This window comes from Phocoena sinus, chromosome 2 (assembly GCF_008692025.1).
Source record: "Phocoena sinus isolate mPhoSin1 chromosome 2, mPhoSin1.pri, whole genome shotgun sequence".
NCBI lineage: Eukaryota > Metazoa > Chordata > Mammalia > Artiodactyla > Phocoenidae > Phocoena > Phocoena sinus.
Genome location: NC_045764.1, coordinates 75628707 through 75643453, shown reverse-complemented (window position 1 = coordinate 75643453; position 14747 = coordinate 75628707). Strand labels below are relative to the sequence as shown.

At 44.5% G+C, this 14747-nt stretch overlaps 1 protein-coding gene across 3 annotated transcripts in view; it reads right to left on the bottom strand.

Moving 5' to 3' along the window:
- MYO1E (myosin IE) overlaps window positions 1–14747 on the bottom strand; it is a 204334-nt gene that overhangs the window by 110841 nt on the left and 78746 nt on the right. For 2 of the 3 annotated variants that reach the window (XR_004348446.1, XM_032622614.1), the window contains exon 2: window positions 5571–5714. Coding sequence is in view for 2 of the 3 variants with exons in the window: in XM_032622614.1 (XP_032478505.1) it covers window positions 5571–5714 (144 nt within the window). In the remaining variant the exon portion in view is untranslated. Of the gene's footprint in view, window positions 1–5570; window positions 5715–9437; window positions 9565–14747 lie in introns of all 3 variants that reach the window. The other variant, XM_032622613.1, reaches the window with a different exon arrangement.

Below are 14747 nucleotides of genomic sequence, written 5' to 3'. Positions count from 1 at the left end.
TATTTTTGGCTGTGTTGGGTCTTCGTTGCGGCACGTGGGTTTTCTCTAGTTGCAGTGAGCAGGGGCTTCTCTTGTTGCAGAGCATGGGCTCTAGGTGCACAGGCTTCAGTAGTTGTGGCTCACGGGCTCTAGAGCGCAGGCTCAGTAGTTGTGGCGCACGGGCTTAGTTGCTCCGCGGCATGTGGGATCTTCCTGGACCAGGGCTCGAACCCGTGTACCCTGCAATGGCAGGTGATTCTTAACCACTCTGCCACCTGGGACGGTCAGGAACCAACATTTTTTTACTGTTAATAGTCTGCTATGTGAAAAGACATCTTGTAAAGTCTTGATTTTCACTAAGTAGTCTACAGAAACTCTGGCAAGGAGACATTCAAAGAAAAAAACCTCTTTTGGAATATTCTAGGCCAATCCTGAATCCATGACTCAGATTGGAAGAGGGATCCAGTAGGGCTCTCGTGGGCGGTATTATTTGGGAGGACTCCTGAAAAATAAAGTTTGGTTTGAAATGAATAACGCTGTTCCTATCTAGCTACAAATTTACTTAAATCAGAATGGAGACAAGAGAATTTGATTTGGAATTTAAAGGAAACAAATATGTTTTTCCCACCTGCTTGGGTCTGCAGAGACCTCAGCTACCTCCCTGACAGCACAGGTCATCTACTGGGTTGGGCCACTTCTCCAGGTAACTCTAATACTCACTCCCACTCCCTGCTGCATAATTCAGGTGTGCCTTTGGAAAAAGCTGTTCCATCATTGTCTCTACCCACACAACCTTTAGCTGGAAAGGTGTGGCCCAAGGTTAATTTTCAAATTGTATGGAGAAACACAAGGTTGTGATTAAAAATTTAAAAACCCAACAACCGGAAATAAGATAAATGCCATCTTATTTAACAGCATATGCAAGACAGAAAGCAGCTAATAGATCTTTAATTGATTGTTTCCCAATTACTACTCTGTGGATCCTTGTACTTTCATCGATCTGCAGCAAGAATGACAAAAAGAGAAACAGTGCCCTGAATTTTTTATAAAGCCCAATGTATTCAGTATAAAGGACCATCCTTTATTCTTACACTATTTCCTTTCTACTTTCTGGGTGTTAAAATATTCTTTCTTTTATGAAATGTGATGGTAGTGCAGCTTCTGTAAATTTGTTTTTAATGGTCTTATAAGGCAAGATTAAGTGTTTAATTTTTTTTTTTTTTTTTAATTTAAATAGCCAGTGAATTCTCCTAAACTGCCCACACTGATCTAGTCGACCTGCCTGGACTCATCACTGAGGTGGGGCAGGGAGGTGAGGTGATCTGCGTAAAGTCACATATGTGGAGACGACAGAGCTGGAACTTGAGCCCCTGGCTCCGGACACCAGACTCACGTTCATCTCACTGCAGTGGCTGCCCCCCAACATGAACTGACGGCCAAGGGTCAAACCTCATTCAAATCAATGGCGCTGCCCTGAGCTCTGGTTGCTCTGGCACAAGTGTCTTAACTCCTAATTTAAGGGCTGAAAATGCCAAGCACACTTGAGCATGTGGTCTTTGAGAAAAAAAACAAGTTTGGAGAAAGTTGGACCAAATGAGCATGGAGTGCTTTGCACAGGAACTATTTTTGTCAGCCAAGTGGCTATAAATGATATCTCACCAAGCAGAGAGAAAATACTGCAAGGTTTCCCTCCTATATTTTAGAATGTAATTGTAAGAAGTGTGGAAACACTCAGGAAAAATAGATAGTAAATGAAACCTTCCTGGTCTTAGGATAAATAGCTGAAAAAAATGGGTTTTTGTTGGTTAACAGTGTTCCCATTTTCCAAGTAGATTTCTTTTTCTAATGTGGAACAAAGAAATGTGCAGTCAGCCTGAATGCATTAACAATTGATTGTTCCAAACGCTGACCTTCAGTACGAAACAATGTGCTGCTATTAGATGTAGAATGGGTAAAATGAGCAATTTTATAACTTAACCTAAAGGCGAATCTCTTCTTGTCTTAACTATTAAGCTTAGGAGAGAGAGGGGGAAAAACTCATTCAAAATAATGCTACTCTATCATAACATTCCCTTGGCATTGAACTTATAAAGGAGGCTTCTATCACTTATCAGAGGAAAAGATTCACAGTTAGACCCTTGGTATTATTTCATAAACATCCAACAGAGCCATCAAGCTTCCTCAAAGCTGAAAGCTGCTCTGTGCTATTGCCGGAAAGCACGCTGATGCCGAGTTTCTCATATACTGAGTGGGCAGAGGTTTCTACAACACGAAGTCTATTAGTGGTCAACTAACTCATTTCCTTGGAAGAACACACGATTAGTCAGTCATTGATTCAAAGACATTAATTCAAAGGCTGGGAATCAGCCCCCTCTGTGTGAGTCACTTTAAAATTCTGCTGTCTGAATATAAAAAGCGAGTCTTCATAGTCAACAAACTTTCAATGAACATCTACTATAATGCACCATGCCAAGAATTATGCAGGAAACTAAGAAATAAACAATGCAGGATGATGCCATTTTTTGGCTAAAATTAACAAGAAAGCACATGTATGTATAGATAATGTTTATATGTGAGTAAATTGAAAAATATACAACAGGTTAATAGGAACAAACCTTATATAGTGGGATAGCAGGGGATTTTAATGTTCTCCTTTCTTGTTAACTGCATTTTGTAAATCGTGTTAAATGAACACATATTGATTTAAAGTGGTTTTTAAACTTTGTTTTTTAAAAGGTATAGAAGACACAGTCCCTGTTCTTAGGAGTTTCTAGTGTTTTAGGGGTAAACGATCTGTAGGGGGAAAAGTGAGTCTGTCTAGGTTGATGATGGACTGGCTGCTCATAACCACTGACATTTTTTTCTTTTCTTACCCAGCTGATCAAAAACCATACCTATAGGGCTTCCCTAGTGGCACAGTGGTTAAGAATCTGCCTGCGAACGCAGGGGACACGAGTTCAAGCCCTGGTCCAGGAAGATCCCACATGCTGTGGAGCAACTAAGCCCGTGCGCCACAACTACTGAGCCGGCGCTCTAGAGCCCGCAAGCCACAACTACTGAGTCCATGTGCCACAACTACTGAAGCCCGTGCACCTAGAGCCCATGCTCCGCAGTAAGAGAAGCTGCCACAATGAGAAGCCCGCACACCGCAATGAAGAGTAGCTCCCACTTGCTGCAACCAGAGAAAGCCCACGTGCAGCAACGAAGACCCAATGCAGCCAAAAATAAATAAATAAAATAAATAAAAATTAAAAAAACCAAACAAACCACGCCTATGTAAATAATGTAATAAGCTGAGTCCACGTTCTAAGAACATTCCAATGAATAATGAGTTCAACTACATCCACTGGAAATGAGTCTTTTATGGGCTTGTCAGTAAACCAATCCTCCACTGCAAAGCTTCTATGGGGCTTCCCTGGTGGTGCAGTGGCTAAGAATCCACCTGCCAATGCAGGGGACACGGGTTCGTGCCCCGGTCCGGGAAGATCCCACATGCCGCGGAGCAGCTGGGCCCGTGAGCCATGGCTGCTGAGCCTGCGCGTCCGGAGCCTGTGCTCCACAACGGGAGAGGCCACAATAGTGAAAGGCCTGCGTACCGCAAAAAAAAAAAAAAAAAAAAAAAAAAAAAGAAATATGGGAGGAACTTATACACTTGCACTAGTGTACGATAATAATAACTAATGCTTACTTTGTACTCACTGCATTCATTATTTCATTTTACTCTACAACAGCCTCATGTGGGAGGTTTTATCATCACTCCCATTTTACAGGTGAGGAAATCAAGGAACACAGATCACAAAACTTGTGTAGGGTCACCAAGCTCATGCAGATTAAAGCTTGAAGCCAGTCTGTCCAGATTCATCCCAACTCTTCCTGATCCGTCATCAGCCAGTTTCCATGTGCCTTATGTCTTGCACATAAAAGTGATTAAAATCTTTTAATAGATGATAAGCCCAGACAAAGTGAGCATATTTCAATTTTTTGACCAAATAAAATGAGAACTTACAACTGAATAAAACTGCTTTCATACAATTAAAGGAAGCTCTGTGCAGGTATCTAGGAGTCAACAAATGTTTTCTGTAAAGGATCAGAGAAGAGTTTAGGCTTTGCGCATCATAGGGTCTGTTGCAAATACTCAACTCTGCCATAGTAGCATAAAAGCAGCCACAGACAATAAGTAAACCAACAAGCATGGCTACGTTCCAATAAAATCCTGTGGTGGGTGGGATTTTGTGTTTAGGCAGTGGGCTTCCACACCTGATCAAGATGCTATTATAATGTAGCTAATGAATCCAAATATATCTATTAATGCTTAAAAGCAGAGGTTTAGGGATTTAACTACCCAGATATTTGGAAAAACTTCCTGTGGTAAACAAGAAACAGCATGGTATTGGTTAGAACCCTCCAAGTGCCTTGGAATAATGTCTATTAGTATTAACCCCTGGTGAGTTGAACTCCCTCCTCACCGATGATAGAATAGGCAGTCCCTGCAAAGGTACTGCTGCATTGCTATGGGTGCTTTTACCTAAGAGTCAAAGGAGCAGTGTAAATAATAAACAGAAGCTACGAATGTGAAAACTTTACCTTCCCAAGGTTTGGGGGTTAAAATCTAAAACGTCTGTTATGATAGTTGCAAAGACTCCGCTTTTAATGATCATCCAGAACGCCGTACCTTCAGAAGCCACCAAGAGCATCACGGTTAAACTTTCTGGTACTACTATATAGATATTCACAGACCCTTGCTTATCTATAACCAACTCCACAATAATTCTATTAAAAGAACTTTACATAGTTGCACCAAACAGAACTCCTGAATCCTGTAGGAACTTAGGCAACTATCACAGTTCTCTGTTTATAATGAAGTCAACACACATTTGAATCAAATTTCCATTCTGAATTTTTAAAGTCCTACCAAAAAAATGGTATCTGGCAAGCTAAAATTGAAACATAAAGAACTCAAGAATATCAGACATTTTCAACAGTTCATCTTCACCTCTCTCTCATTTTTCTTTTCATGAACATAAGAATGCAGAAAATCTGGCAAAATGGCATATTTTTTTGCATGAGGCAATCTTTTTTAAACCTTTTAAGTCTGGACTTAACTGTCTCTGCTTTGCAATGAGGGAGCGCTATCGACAGAATTCTGCAGACCAGGACATTCTCTAGGAAGAGCACAGGTTTTAGACACCACGTGCGTGGCTAGAGCACTTCAAAGGTACAGTGCCATTGATTGAAATAGAGGAATACTGGCTGTACCTTTTTTTTTTCTGGCCACACGGCGCAGCATGCGGGATCTTAGTTCCCTGACCAGGAATGGAACCCGTGCCCCCTGCAGTGGAAGCACGGAGTCTTAACCACCAGGGAAGTCCCTGGCTCCATCTTGCTTTTGTGAAATGCCAGGGGAAAACTTTGGCACCATCTCTGCCCTTCCTACAGCCTGAACCAAGGGACAAAAAGTACAAAATCACATTCTGCCATGGTGAAAATGACTTGCGCATATAGTGTCAGTTCAGGATTTCAGATGGATCTCTTATAATAGGATGGACATGTCATCTCACTTAGCAATGTCCAAAGAAACCAATAAAGGATACAAAAATGTAGTCGTCCATGTATCTCTTCTTTAGATTCTCCACGATGGCATTCTCTGTGATCTTGGAGAGCAACACCATGTCATCCACGCCACTGTGCTTGACATTGTGGCTCTGCCAGTGGTACCGGTAGGCACCTTTGCTTCCCTGCAAACAGAGAACACACAATTATGAGGATGGTGTATTTTCTCCTGGAGGAAAAGAAAAATGTCACTGAGTTCCCAAATATTCCTTATATCAAATGAAAATGAGCAAAGCAAACGAAGATCTTGCTATCAACAGATCTGGATTCGGATTTCCGCTTTGCCACCTAAGTGAAGTGGGGAAAAGTGATCTAAGCTTTTGTGTCACTTAGGCTTTTGGCTCTGTAAAAATGGGAGAAATAAGACCCAGTTCATAGCGTTCCTGTAAGTTTTAAATAAAACAACATGTAAAGCACCAAGCGGTATCCAGAGTACAGCACAGTAAATGATCAATGGGCTTGGATAATTCCTTCAACCTTATTGTTTTGTAGAATTGACTGGTAAAATAAGCAATGAAACAGAAAATTTCTAGACTTGTCTTGCAAATTATATGACAGAACTCAGAACTGGAAAGAATATGTATCCCACAATGGCTAGGTCACACTGTCATAATTTCTCAAGCCATCTGAATTGCTTTCCATCCATGAACTTACCACTGTCGATGTAATACTGGCCTTCCACATTCAAAAGATAAGCTACATTTTGATGCCTGATCACTGCTCTATTAACAAGGAAATGGACAGGACGGCCTCAACACGCTCACAGAACATGCTACGCACAGAAGAACCTCGTCTGATCTCACAGCTTCCTTGGATAGGTAGAGCCCTTGTCTGCTTACTGGATTTACAACTTAACACCACGGGTGGCCTCTGACCACCCTGTGGCCCGCAGGGCTTCCTATCACTTGGCATTTCTGCAGTGGGATCCCCCACGTGTTGGACTACGTGCTAAGTCCTGGAGCTAAGGGCAGATGGGAGCCCCATTGTGGCTGCATTTGGGGAGCTCATGGTCTGCTGAAGGACGTGCGAGATAGCCACCAAATGATTCATAATTTGTGCGTCAGCAACAGTCAACATGTAAACGCATGTAAAATGGGTGTTCCAGCAGTGGGCGGAGACTCCTTTGTCCCAGGAGAGACAGAAATCACTTCCTAGAGAAGGTGCCATGTGAAGTGGACGTAAAATATTTTGAATTTTCCAGACAAGACTAGACAAGGAAGGATATTCATTATAATTTACACTCACGGTGCAAAAAAAAAAAAAAAGCTAATACATATGAGATAATGACAAATAATACATGGCAAGATATTAGAAGACTCTCCCTTCCCTTCAAGCTCTCCATGCATCCTACTGGACATGTCACACGCTGGACAAGCATGGTGGGCATTGAACCAAGCAAGACTGGCTCCTCTCCCTCCTCAGGAGTTTACTTTTTCTTTTGCGGTACGCGGGCCTCTCACTGTTGTGGCCTCTCCCGTTGCAAAGCACAGGCTCCGGACGCGCAGGCTCAGCGGCCATGGCTCACGGGCCCAGCCGCTCCGTGGCATGTGGGATCTTCCCAGACCGGGGCACGAACCCGTGTCTCCTGCATCAGCAGGCGGACTCCCAACCACTGCGCCACCAGGGAAGCCCAGGAGTTTACTTTTGAGAGGAGTTTGGATAAAGGAGAAAAAATTTCTGAATTAGGGTATCTAGAAAGGCCACCTGCTCAAACGTCAAAACTAGGATGAGAAAAGGCAATACGCTCTTTGAGAGAAGGGGAAGGTGGGAAGAAACAAGATAAATAACATTTTAAATTTCACTTTAAAAAACTGTTTAATGCTTTCCCTGCAGGAGACATGTGCCCTTTGAAATGGCAAAATCTAAGAAGCTCTGGGAAAGCAATTATTAAAAAACCAGCCAAGGAAGGGGCCACCATAGGAAAAGCATAGTGCGATGGGTTCAACCTCCGGAAAGGAGCCACCCTTTCTGGAAAGCTTGCCACCCAGGCTGCCTTACAGAGGTTGGCACGTAGTCCAACACATGGGGGATCCCACTGCAGAAATGCCAAGTGATAGGAAGCCCTGCGGGCCACAGGGTGGTCAGAGGCCACCCGTGGTGTTAAGTTGTAAATCCAGTAAGCAGACAAGGGCTCTACCTATCCAAGGAAGCTGTGAGATCAGACGAGGTTCTTCTGTGCGTAGCATGTTCTGTGAGCGTGTTGAGGCCGTCCTGTCCATGACAAGCAGCATCAGTTCCTCAGTCAGTTCCAAAATTACCTCAAACCTCACCACTCCTTATTCTTAAGGCAAAGCAGAAAGCACTGGCCACAGCATGACTCACTGGATCTCAATGGAAGAGTTGAGAGATCTCAATCTCCACCTTCTATTTCCAACCAGATAAAGATTCCTGGAGACTCCTCCCCTCCTCCACCCTCCCTGCTTTCCCAGCTTGAATATTCTTTCTGGGCACCTGCAAAAATTACTCTGCATAGAAAACTAGGGTCCTGGAGTAACTAGCCAGTAGGTGTGTGTGTTTGTTTCTTTTTAACCCGAATAAATATCTACCTACTTAAAAAAGGGCAAAAATATTATTTTCTCTTTAAAAATGTAAGCAGTTGAACAAAACAGAAGGGCTACTAATAAGCTGTTATTTAACATGTGCAAAGGACAAGAAATGTAGGGGCTCTGTGTCATAGTGTATGTGTTTGTACTGAGCCTCAGAAATGCCTTCTCAAGGTAACCCAAGTCCATCTTGGTGCCCAATCCAACTGTCTTTTCTCTCTCTCACTGCAGTGTGATACATTACTATCTGTCCCATCTCAAAGGTAGTGTCTTCTTCCTAACAGCAGTTACTCCCCAGCGCAACAGGGCTCCTCGTGGAGTGCATTGATTCTCATCGTCTCAAATATCCCTCCGCACAAAAAAGTCCCCGGCTGAGTCTCCAGACTTCTATCTACAAGAGGGTAAGGAACCAATAGGATACCTGACAGTTACTATAAGGAAGGCAATGAGCCATTTGATTTGAGGCAATTGCTTTTTTGCTCTTCCAAACAACCCTGTGAGAGAGGGGTTAACATTCCCATGCTACATGCAAGGAAACAGACACCCCAAGCAGTGAGTAGCAAAGGCAAGATGCGAACCAAAGTCTCTATGATTATGAACTCATTCAAACATCACGGGTTCTTCACACTTTCTCCCTAGTGACTTACTGGATATTTCCACATGTTATGTTTAAATGGCAACAGAATGCCATTTATCTGAATTCATCACTAAAAAGACATAACTGAGTTCATCACTAAAAAGACAAACAGTTGGAGGGTCCTCCGTATCCACGGGTTCTGCATCCGCGGATTCCCAACCATAGATCGCAGATAAGAAGGGCTGACTGTACGATGCCATTTTATATAAGGGACTTGAGCATCCAGGGATTTTGGTATCCACAGCGGTCCTGGAACCAATCCCCTGTGGATACAAAGGGAAGACTATACAATTTTTGTTAATGGCCACCTTCTCTTGGCATCAAAGACTAAAACACTGGAGCTATTTTTCACCTGACATATTTCCTATAACCAATTTGGTCACAAATCTCTCTCTCTCCCCCACTTCCTCCCAGGCTATTATAGTTATATATGTGAACTCATTCAATCTTCACAATCATCTCCTATACTATGTATTATCTCTATGTTGCTGATTTAAAAAAAAAAAAAGTAAATCGCCCAAGGTCTTCTAATTGCAGTTTTTGTCTTTATTGACCCCCACCCTTACTATGCTTTTCTCCTCCCCCTTCTCCATCCCCCCTGCCCCGCCCCCCGAAATTCAGATGCAGTAAAGGGAAGGAGGGAAAATAGCTAGGGATGCTGGGAGCACCTTAGAGCCTTTCAGGGAAGGCTGACCCGTCCTTGGCAATCCACAGAACCCACCCATAGGCAGATGAAAGCTGGGACAGGGCTGGGCTGGGCAGTTCTAGCGGAGGGTGAGAACCGGATCCGGGAAGCTGGAAATGAAACAAGGATGCATAGGCTCTCATCCCAACCCACGGAAGCTTCCAAGTTCCCCACAGTGAAAAAGAACAACTGTTTTCTGTTTTTCTATAGGGGACCACAATGTTTGATCATAGTGTGACTTTCCCAGAAGCCTTCCTTGGAACATAGCCACTGACAGAGAATAAGTGGGGAACACAGTGGGAAACAGTTATCACCTTACAACCCTAGACCAGAGTCCCCAACCCCCGGGGGGTGGCAGACCAGTAAGGGGTCGCACAGCAGGAGAGCGAGCGAAGCTTCATATGCCGCTCCCCATGCTTGCATTACCGCCTGACCCATCTCCCCCAGCATCCCCCTCCCCACCATCCCCACCCCCATCCCCCCACCCCTACCCTTCCCCATCCTCCCCTCCCCCCTTGGAAAAATTGTCTTGCACGGAAACCGGTCCCTGGTGCCAAAAAGGTTGGGGACCGCTGCCCTAGACAATGTCCTCAGAAGCTGAAAGTTGCCTTCAGACCACAAACTACTGTCCTAGAATTGTGTGGACAAGAATGGTGTTCCTGGGACAAATAACCTGGACTCCTTTGCTTCTTCCTCCTGCCCCTGACTGGGAGGGTAGGGGCAGGATGGGCTGCCACGCCTGCTGGGAAGACGACCCGAGGGACGGAGACTTCCCCATCTGTGTGAGGAGGTACATTTTCCTCAGATGACAGAAGTCCAGTTTACCAAGCTAGCACCTCAGTGAGACTCCACTTCCTTCTCTTCTGTGGGCTTTTTGGATGGGGTAACTCCTTTTAGTTTCCCCACCAAAAAATGGTAACATTTTAAACAAGTAGGGGCACTCAGCGAGGTGTTTCATTTCCCAACAGTTCTTGGTAAGTGAAGCGACGCCGTACAAAGGACGGAAAATGGCTGCTAACGTGCCAGCTAAGAAATGATAATAATAATAAACAATGATAATGATGATGACGATAAAAAGTTACTCTTAGCCCTGACAATGATAACAAATTACGAAAGAGATACTTCTCACTAGGTAAACATTGAGTGCAGACTTTCTCTGGTCCACAGTTACTTCCTAATGATGAAACAGTTGATTAAAAAGCATTGTTTCACGTGCAAGTTCTATAACGTAGGGTATGCTCACATTCACTTAATGGCCCAGTGTACTCCTCACAGTGAAGAGGTGGCACCAAGACACAGGAGTACCTCATGTTGGGGAAGAACCCAGTCACTGATTTTATTTTATTTTATTTATTATTTATTTTTAAATTTTTTTTATTTTTTATTCATTCATTCATTCATTCATTTGCGGTACTCGGGCCTCTCACTGCTGTGGCCTCTCCCCTTGCAGAGCACAGGCTCTGGACGCGCAAGCTCAGTAGCCATGGCTCACGGGCCCAGCTGCTCCGCGGCATGTGGGATCTTCCCGGACCGGGGCATGAACCCGTGTCCCCTGCATCGGCAGCATCGGCAGGTGGACTCCCAACCACTGCGCCACCAGGGAAGCCCCCGGTCACTGATTTTAAAAGCAGAAGTGTCATGAACTGGTGTGTGTTTAGCAGGGTGGGGACTAGGGTGAGCAAAGGGGAGTCAGCGCACGAAAGCAGGCACTGTTGTCTCCTGAAAGCCAACCTCCACTCCCACGGAGAGGGCGCCAGGGCAGTCCTGCTCACAGCCAGGGCTCTGCACATACTCTCACTAGTGTCTCTGAGCATTTTCCTTCCTTGGTTCATCCCGGAAAGAGGAGACGACCATATACTGGGTAACGACACTTCTTCATACGTCCAGGAAAGGGAGGCCATCAAATGTGCTGGGTAAACACAACAGGCTCACTGTTGGGCAGGGCCTGGGGAAGGAGTGGCCATAAACGCCCTTACCCTCTTGTAGAAAGAATACACAGCACAGTATCTTTAGAGACTCATGTGGAAATAGGGGTCAAAACTTCAGTCACCAGGGCTTCCCTGGTGGCACAGTGGTTGGGAGTCTGCCTGCTGATGCATGGGACACGGGTTCGTGCCCCGGTCCGGGAAGATCCCACATGCCGCGGAGCGGCTGGACCCGTGAGCCATGGCCACTGAGCCTGCGCGTCCGGAGCCTGTGCTCCACAACGGGAGAGGCCACAAGTGAGAGGCCTGCGTACCGCAAAAAAAAAAAAACACACTTCAGTCACGGGACTTCCCTGGTGGTCCAGTGGTTAAGACTCCGAGCTCCCAAGGCAGGGGGCCCAGGTTCGATTCCTGCTCAGGGAACTAGATTCCACATGCTGCAACTAAGACCCTGCACAGCCAAATAAATATTAAAAAAAAAAAAAGAACTTCAGTCACACAGACCAATATATAAACTGTTAACTAAAGTAAATAAAAATAAAATGCATACCCCCTTTGATCCAGCCATTTTATTTTTAGGAATTTACCTCAAGATCTACCAAGGATGCCAAGATGTATGTAGAAGGTTGCTCACTGTAACAAAGTCTGTAATGAGGAAAACTGGACGTATGGATTAGAGACCGATTAGAACATGGCACTCCCTGCAGGTGTTCCACACGGTCATTGAAAGCAATCTGCCTGTGCTGACCTGGAAGATCTTCAAGATCCCCAGTTTCATGAAAATAGCAGTCAATACGTGGATTTAGTATTCAAGGACTGCACTTGCCTAAACTTTTTAGAACATATGTGTTGGGACTTCCCTGGCGGCCCAGTGGTTAAGACTTTGCCTTCCAATGCAGGGGGTGCAGGTTTGATCCCTGGTTGGGGAGCTAAGATCCCACATGCCTCGCGGCCAAAAAACCAAAACATAAAACAGAAGCAATATTGTAACAAATTCAATAAAAGACTTTAAAAAAAAAATGGACATCAAAAAAAATCTTGAGGGATTCCCTGGTGGCACAGTGGTTGAGAATCCGCCTGCCAATGCAGGGGACACGGGTTTGAGCCCTGGTCCAGGAAGATCCCACATGCCGTGGAGCAACTAAGCCTGTGCACCGCAACTACTGAACCTGTGCTCTAGAGCCCGCGAGCCGCAACTACTGAGCCCACGTGCCACAACTACTGAAGCCCGCCCACCTAGAGCTCATGCTCCGCAGCAAGAGAAGCCACCGTAGTGAGAAGCCCAAGCACCGCAACAGAGAGTAGCCCCCGCTTGCCACAACTAGAGAAAGCCATGTGCAGCAACGAAGACCCAAAGCAGCCAAAAATAAATAAATAAATTTTATTTTTTTTAAAAAATCCTTAAAAAAATTTAAAAATTAAAAAAATAAAAGACGTGTTATAATTGTTTTCTTGAAAGATACACAAGGTTCCATTGGGGACAAGGCCTGGGGTTTGGGGAGAAAGGTGACTTTCACTCTCCATTTTAAACTTTGCTGCACAGTTTACTTTTTTATTGCTGTTTTAAACCATATGAATGTGTTAGTAAAATTTAAAAATAAATAGAAATGTTGAATATGATGCCAATACTATCAAGCATTTTCTGGGGGTGATGATTTCCAGAAAACCTGGGACTCAAATGTCCCCAATGTTGTAAGCGTATCACCGCAAAAGGCAGATAAGCCATATTCTTATTGTCAACAATGGACAATGGGTAATGGCTCTGGCCTGATGAGCTGAGCTTGTTTTTTAATGGGATTTTCTGTCCCAGTGAGTCATAACAGGAAAGGCTTGGAACTATCTGTTAGACGTTCATCTTTTAATCGACAGTCTGGGTATTCTACCTTTCGCAGTTCTGCTGTTTGCCTGGAATGAAACACTTCCACCGCAAACGATGGAAAAAAAAAAAAAATCAACCATAAATATTTGTTTGTCTATGTGCCAGGCATAGTAAGCCAGCATTGGGCTTGCAATGTGTTTCAACTTTATGGAACTTAGACTCCCCCCGCTATTTTGGTGGTGTGAAGATGGATGTCTGAAGCAAGCATTTGTGGGTGCTGAACTACAGTGAACAGAGTGCAAGGAAGGGGTGTTTCTGGAAGAGGTGGGGGGTAGGAGTGGGAGTGGGCAGTCAGGAGCCCACAAACACCCCTATTCCCCTCAACCTTTAAGGTAAATGGAACTGACTTTTACTGAAACCATAAATATACACCGAAGCTTTACATCTCATTCAATTCTCACAACACCTGCAAGACATGAATATTACCATCGCAGTGTCACCATTTTACAAATGGGTAAAGTGAGGCCTGGGATTATAATGGACCAAGTTGCCTCTGCTCGGAGGGGCTGGGGATGGAAAAGTACATGGGGGGCTGGCACACAAAGTAGGAGCACAGGAGACTCAGTGAATGTAGAGGATGTGTTTATTGGTCTCAGTCACGTAGGTACATGTGACCTGATCAAAAGTTGAATATTTGTGTAGCATTTCCATATACGTGGCCTCAGTTAATCCCTGTGACAAAGGGCCAGCGCTGAGACTTGTCATCAGGACTTCTGACTTTCTTTTCTTTGCTCTTTCTGCTACACCACAGCTCACTTCCGATACCATTATCAAGGCCAAGTGTAGACACTGGCTCCAGGATCACTAGATCCAGTGGTTTCTAAGCCAGGGTTGGCTAGAGTCACCCTTCCTGGAAGTGACTAGAGCAAACCTAATTTATCATCTAAACTGAGACACTCTGTGTGCAGAAGGGGATGTTGTTAATAATAAAGCTGGAACAAGAGGCATCATCTGGGACTGTCTCAGGCCGCATGGTTGTATCTGTGACCAGCTTGATCCCAGAAAGGTCATAGGCAGCTCTCAAAGACCAGCTCTCCCAGCAAGATCCTCAGGGTCTCCCACAAATCACTCAGCTTCTCTGAGGCTCTCGGGGCTTCTCAGCAGCCTGCTCAGGAGAAGGAGGTTCCTGACATTACATTGCCCCCAGGGAACAATCATACCAACCCCCAATCCCTCTAGGGGTAGAGTTGGTTTTACATGATGACATGATGACATGATCTGGGGGCAAAGTGTGGATGGTACACACCAGGCTGGCGACACTGGCTGGACTAATTGATTGGGGGAAGTAAAAAAAGGTTTGGGGGAGAAAACAAAACAAAACAAAACAAAACAAGGGATGGTCAGGAGCCCAAACTTGGTTTTAATTGCATATGTGATATTATTTATATAAAATGATATCTCTATGTGACAATACAGTTGTTAAAATGATGCAGTTATTTATCTAAGTGTACTTTCTGTATGGTTTTATTTCTCTGCTGAGTAAATATTT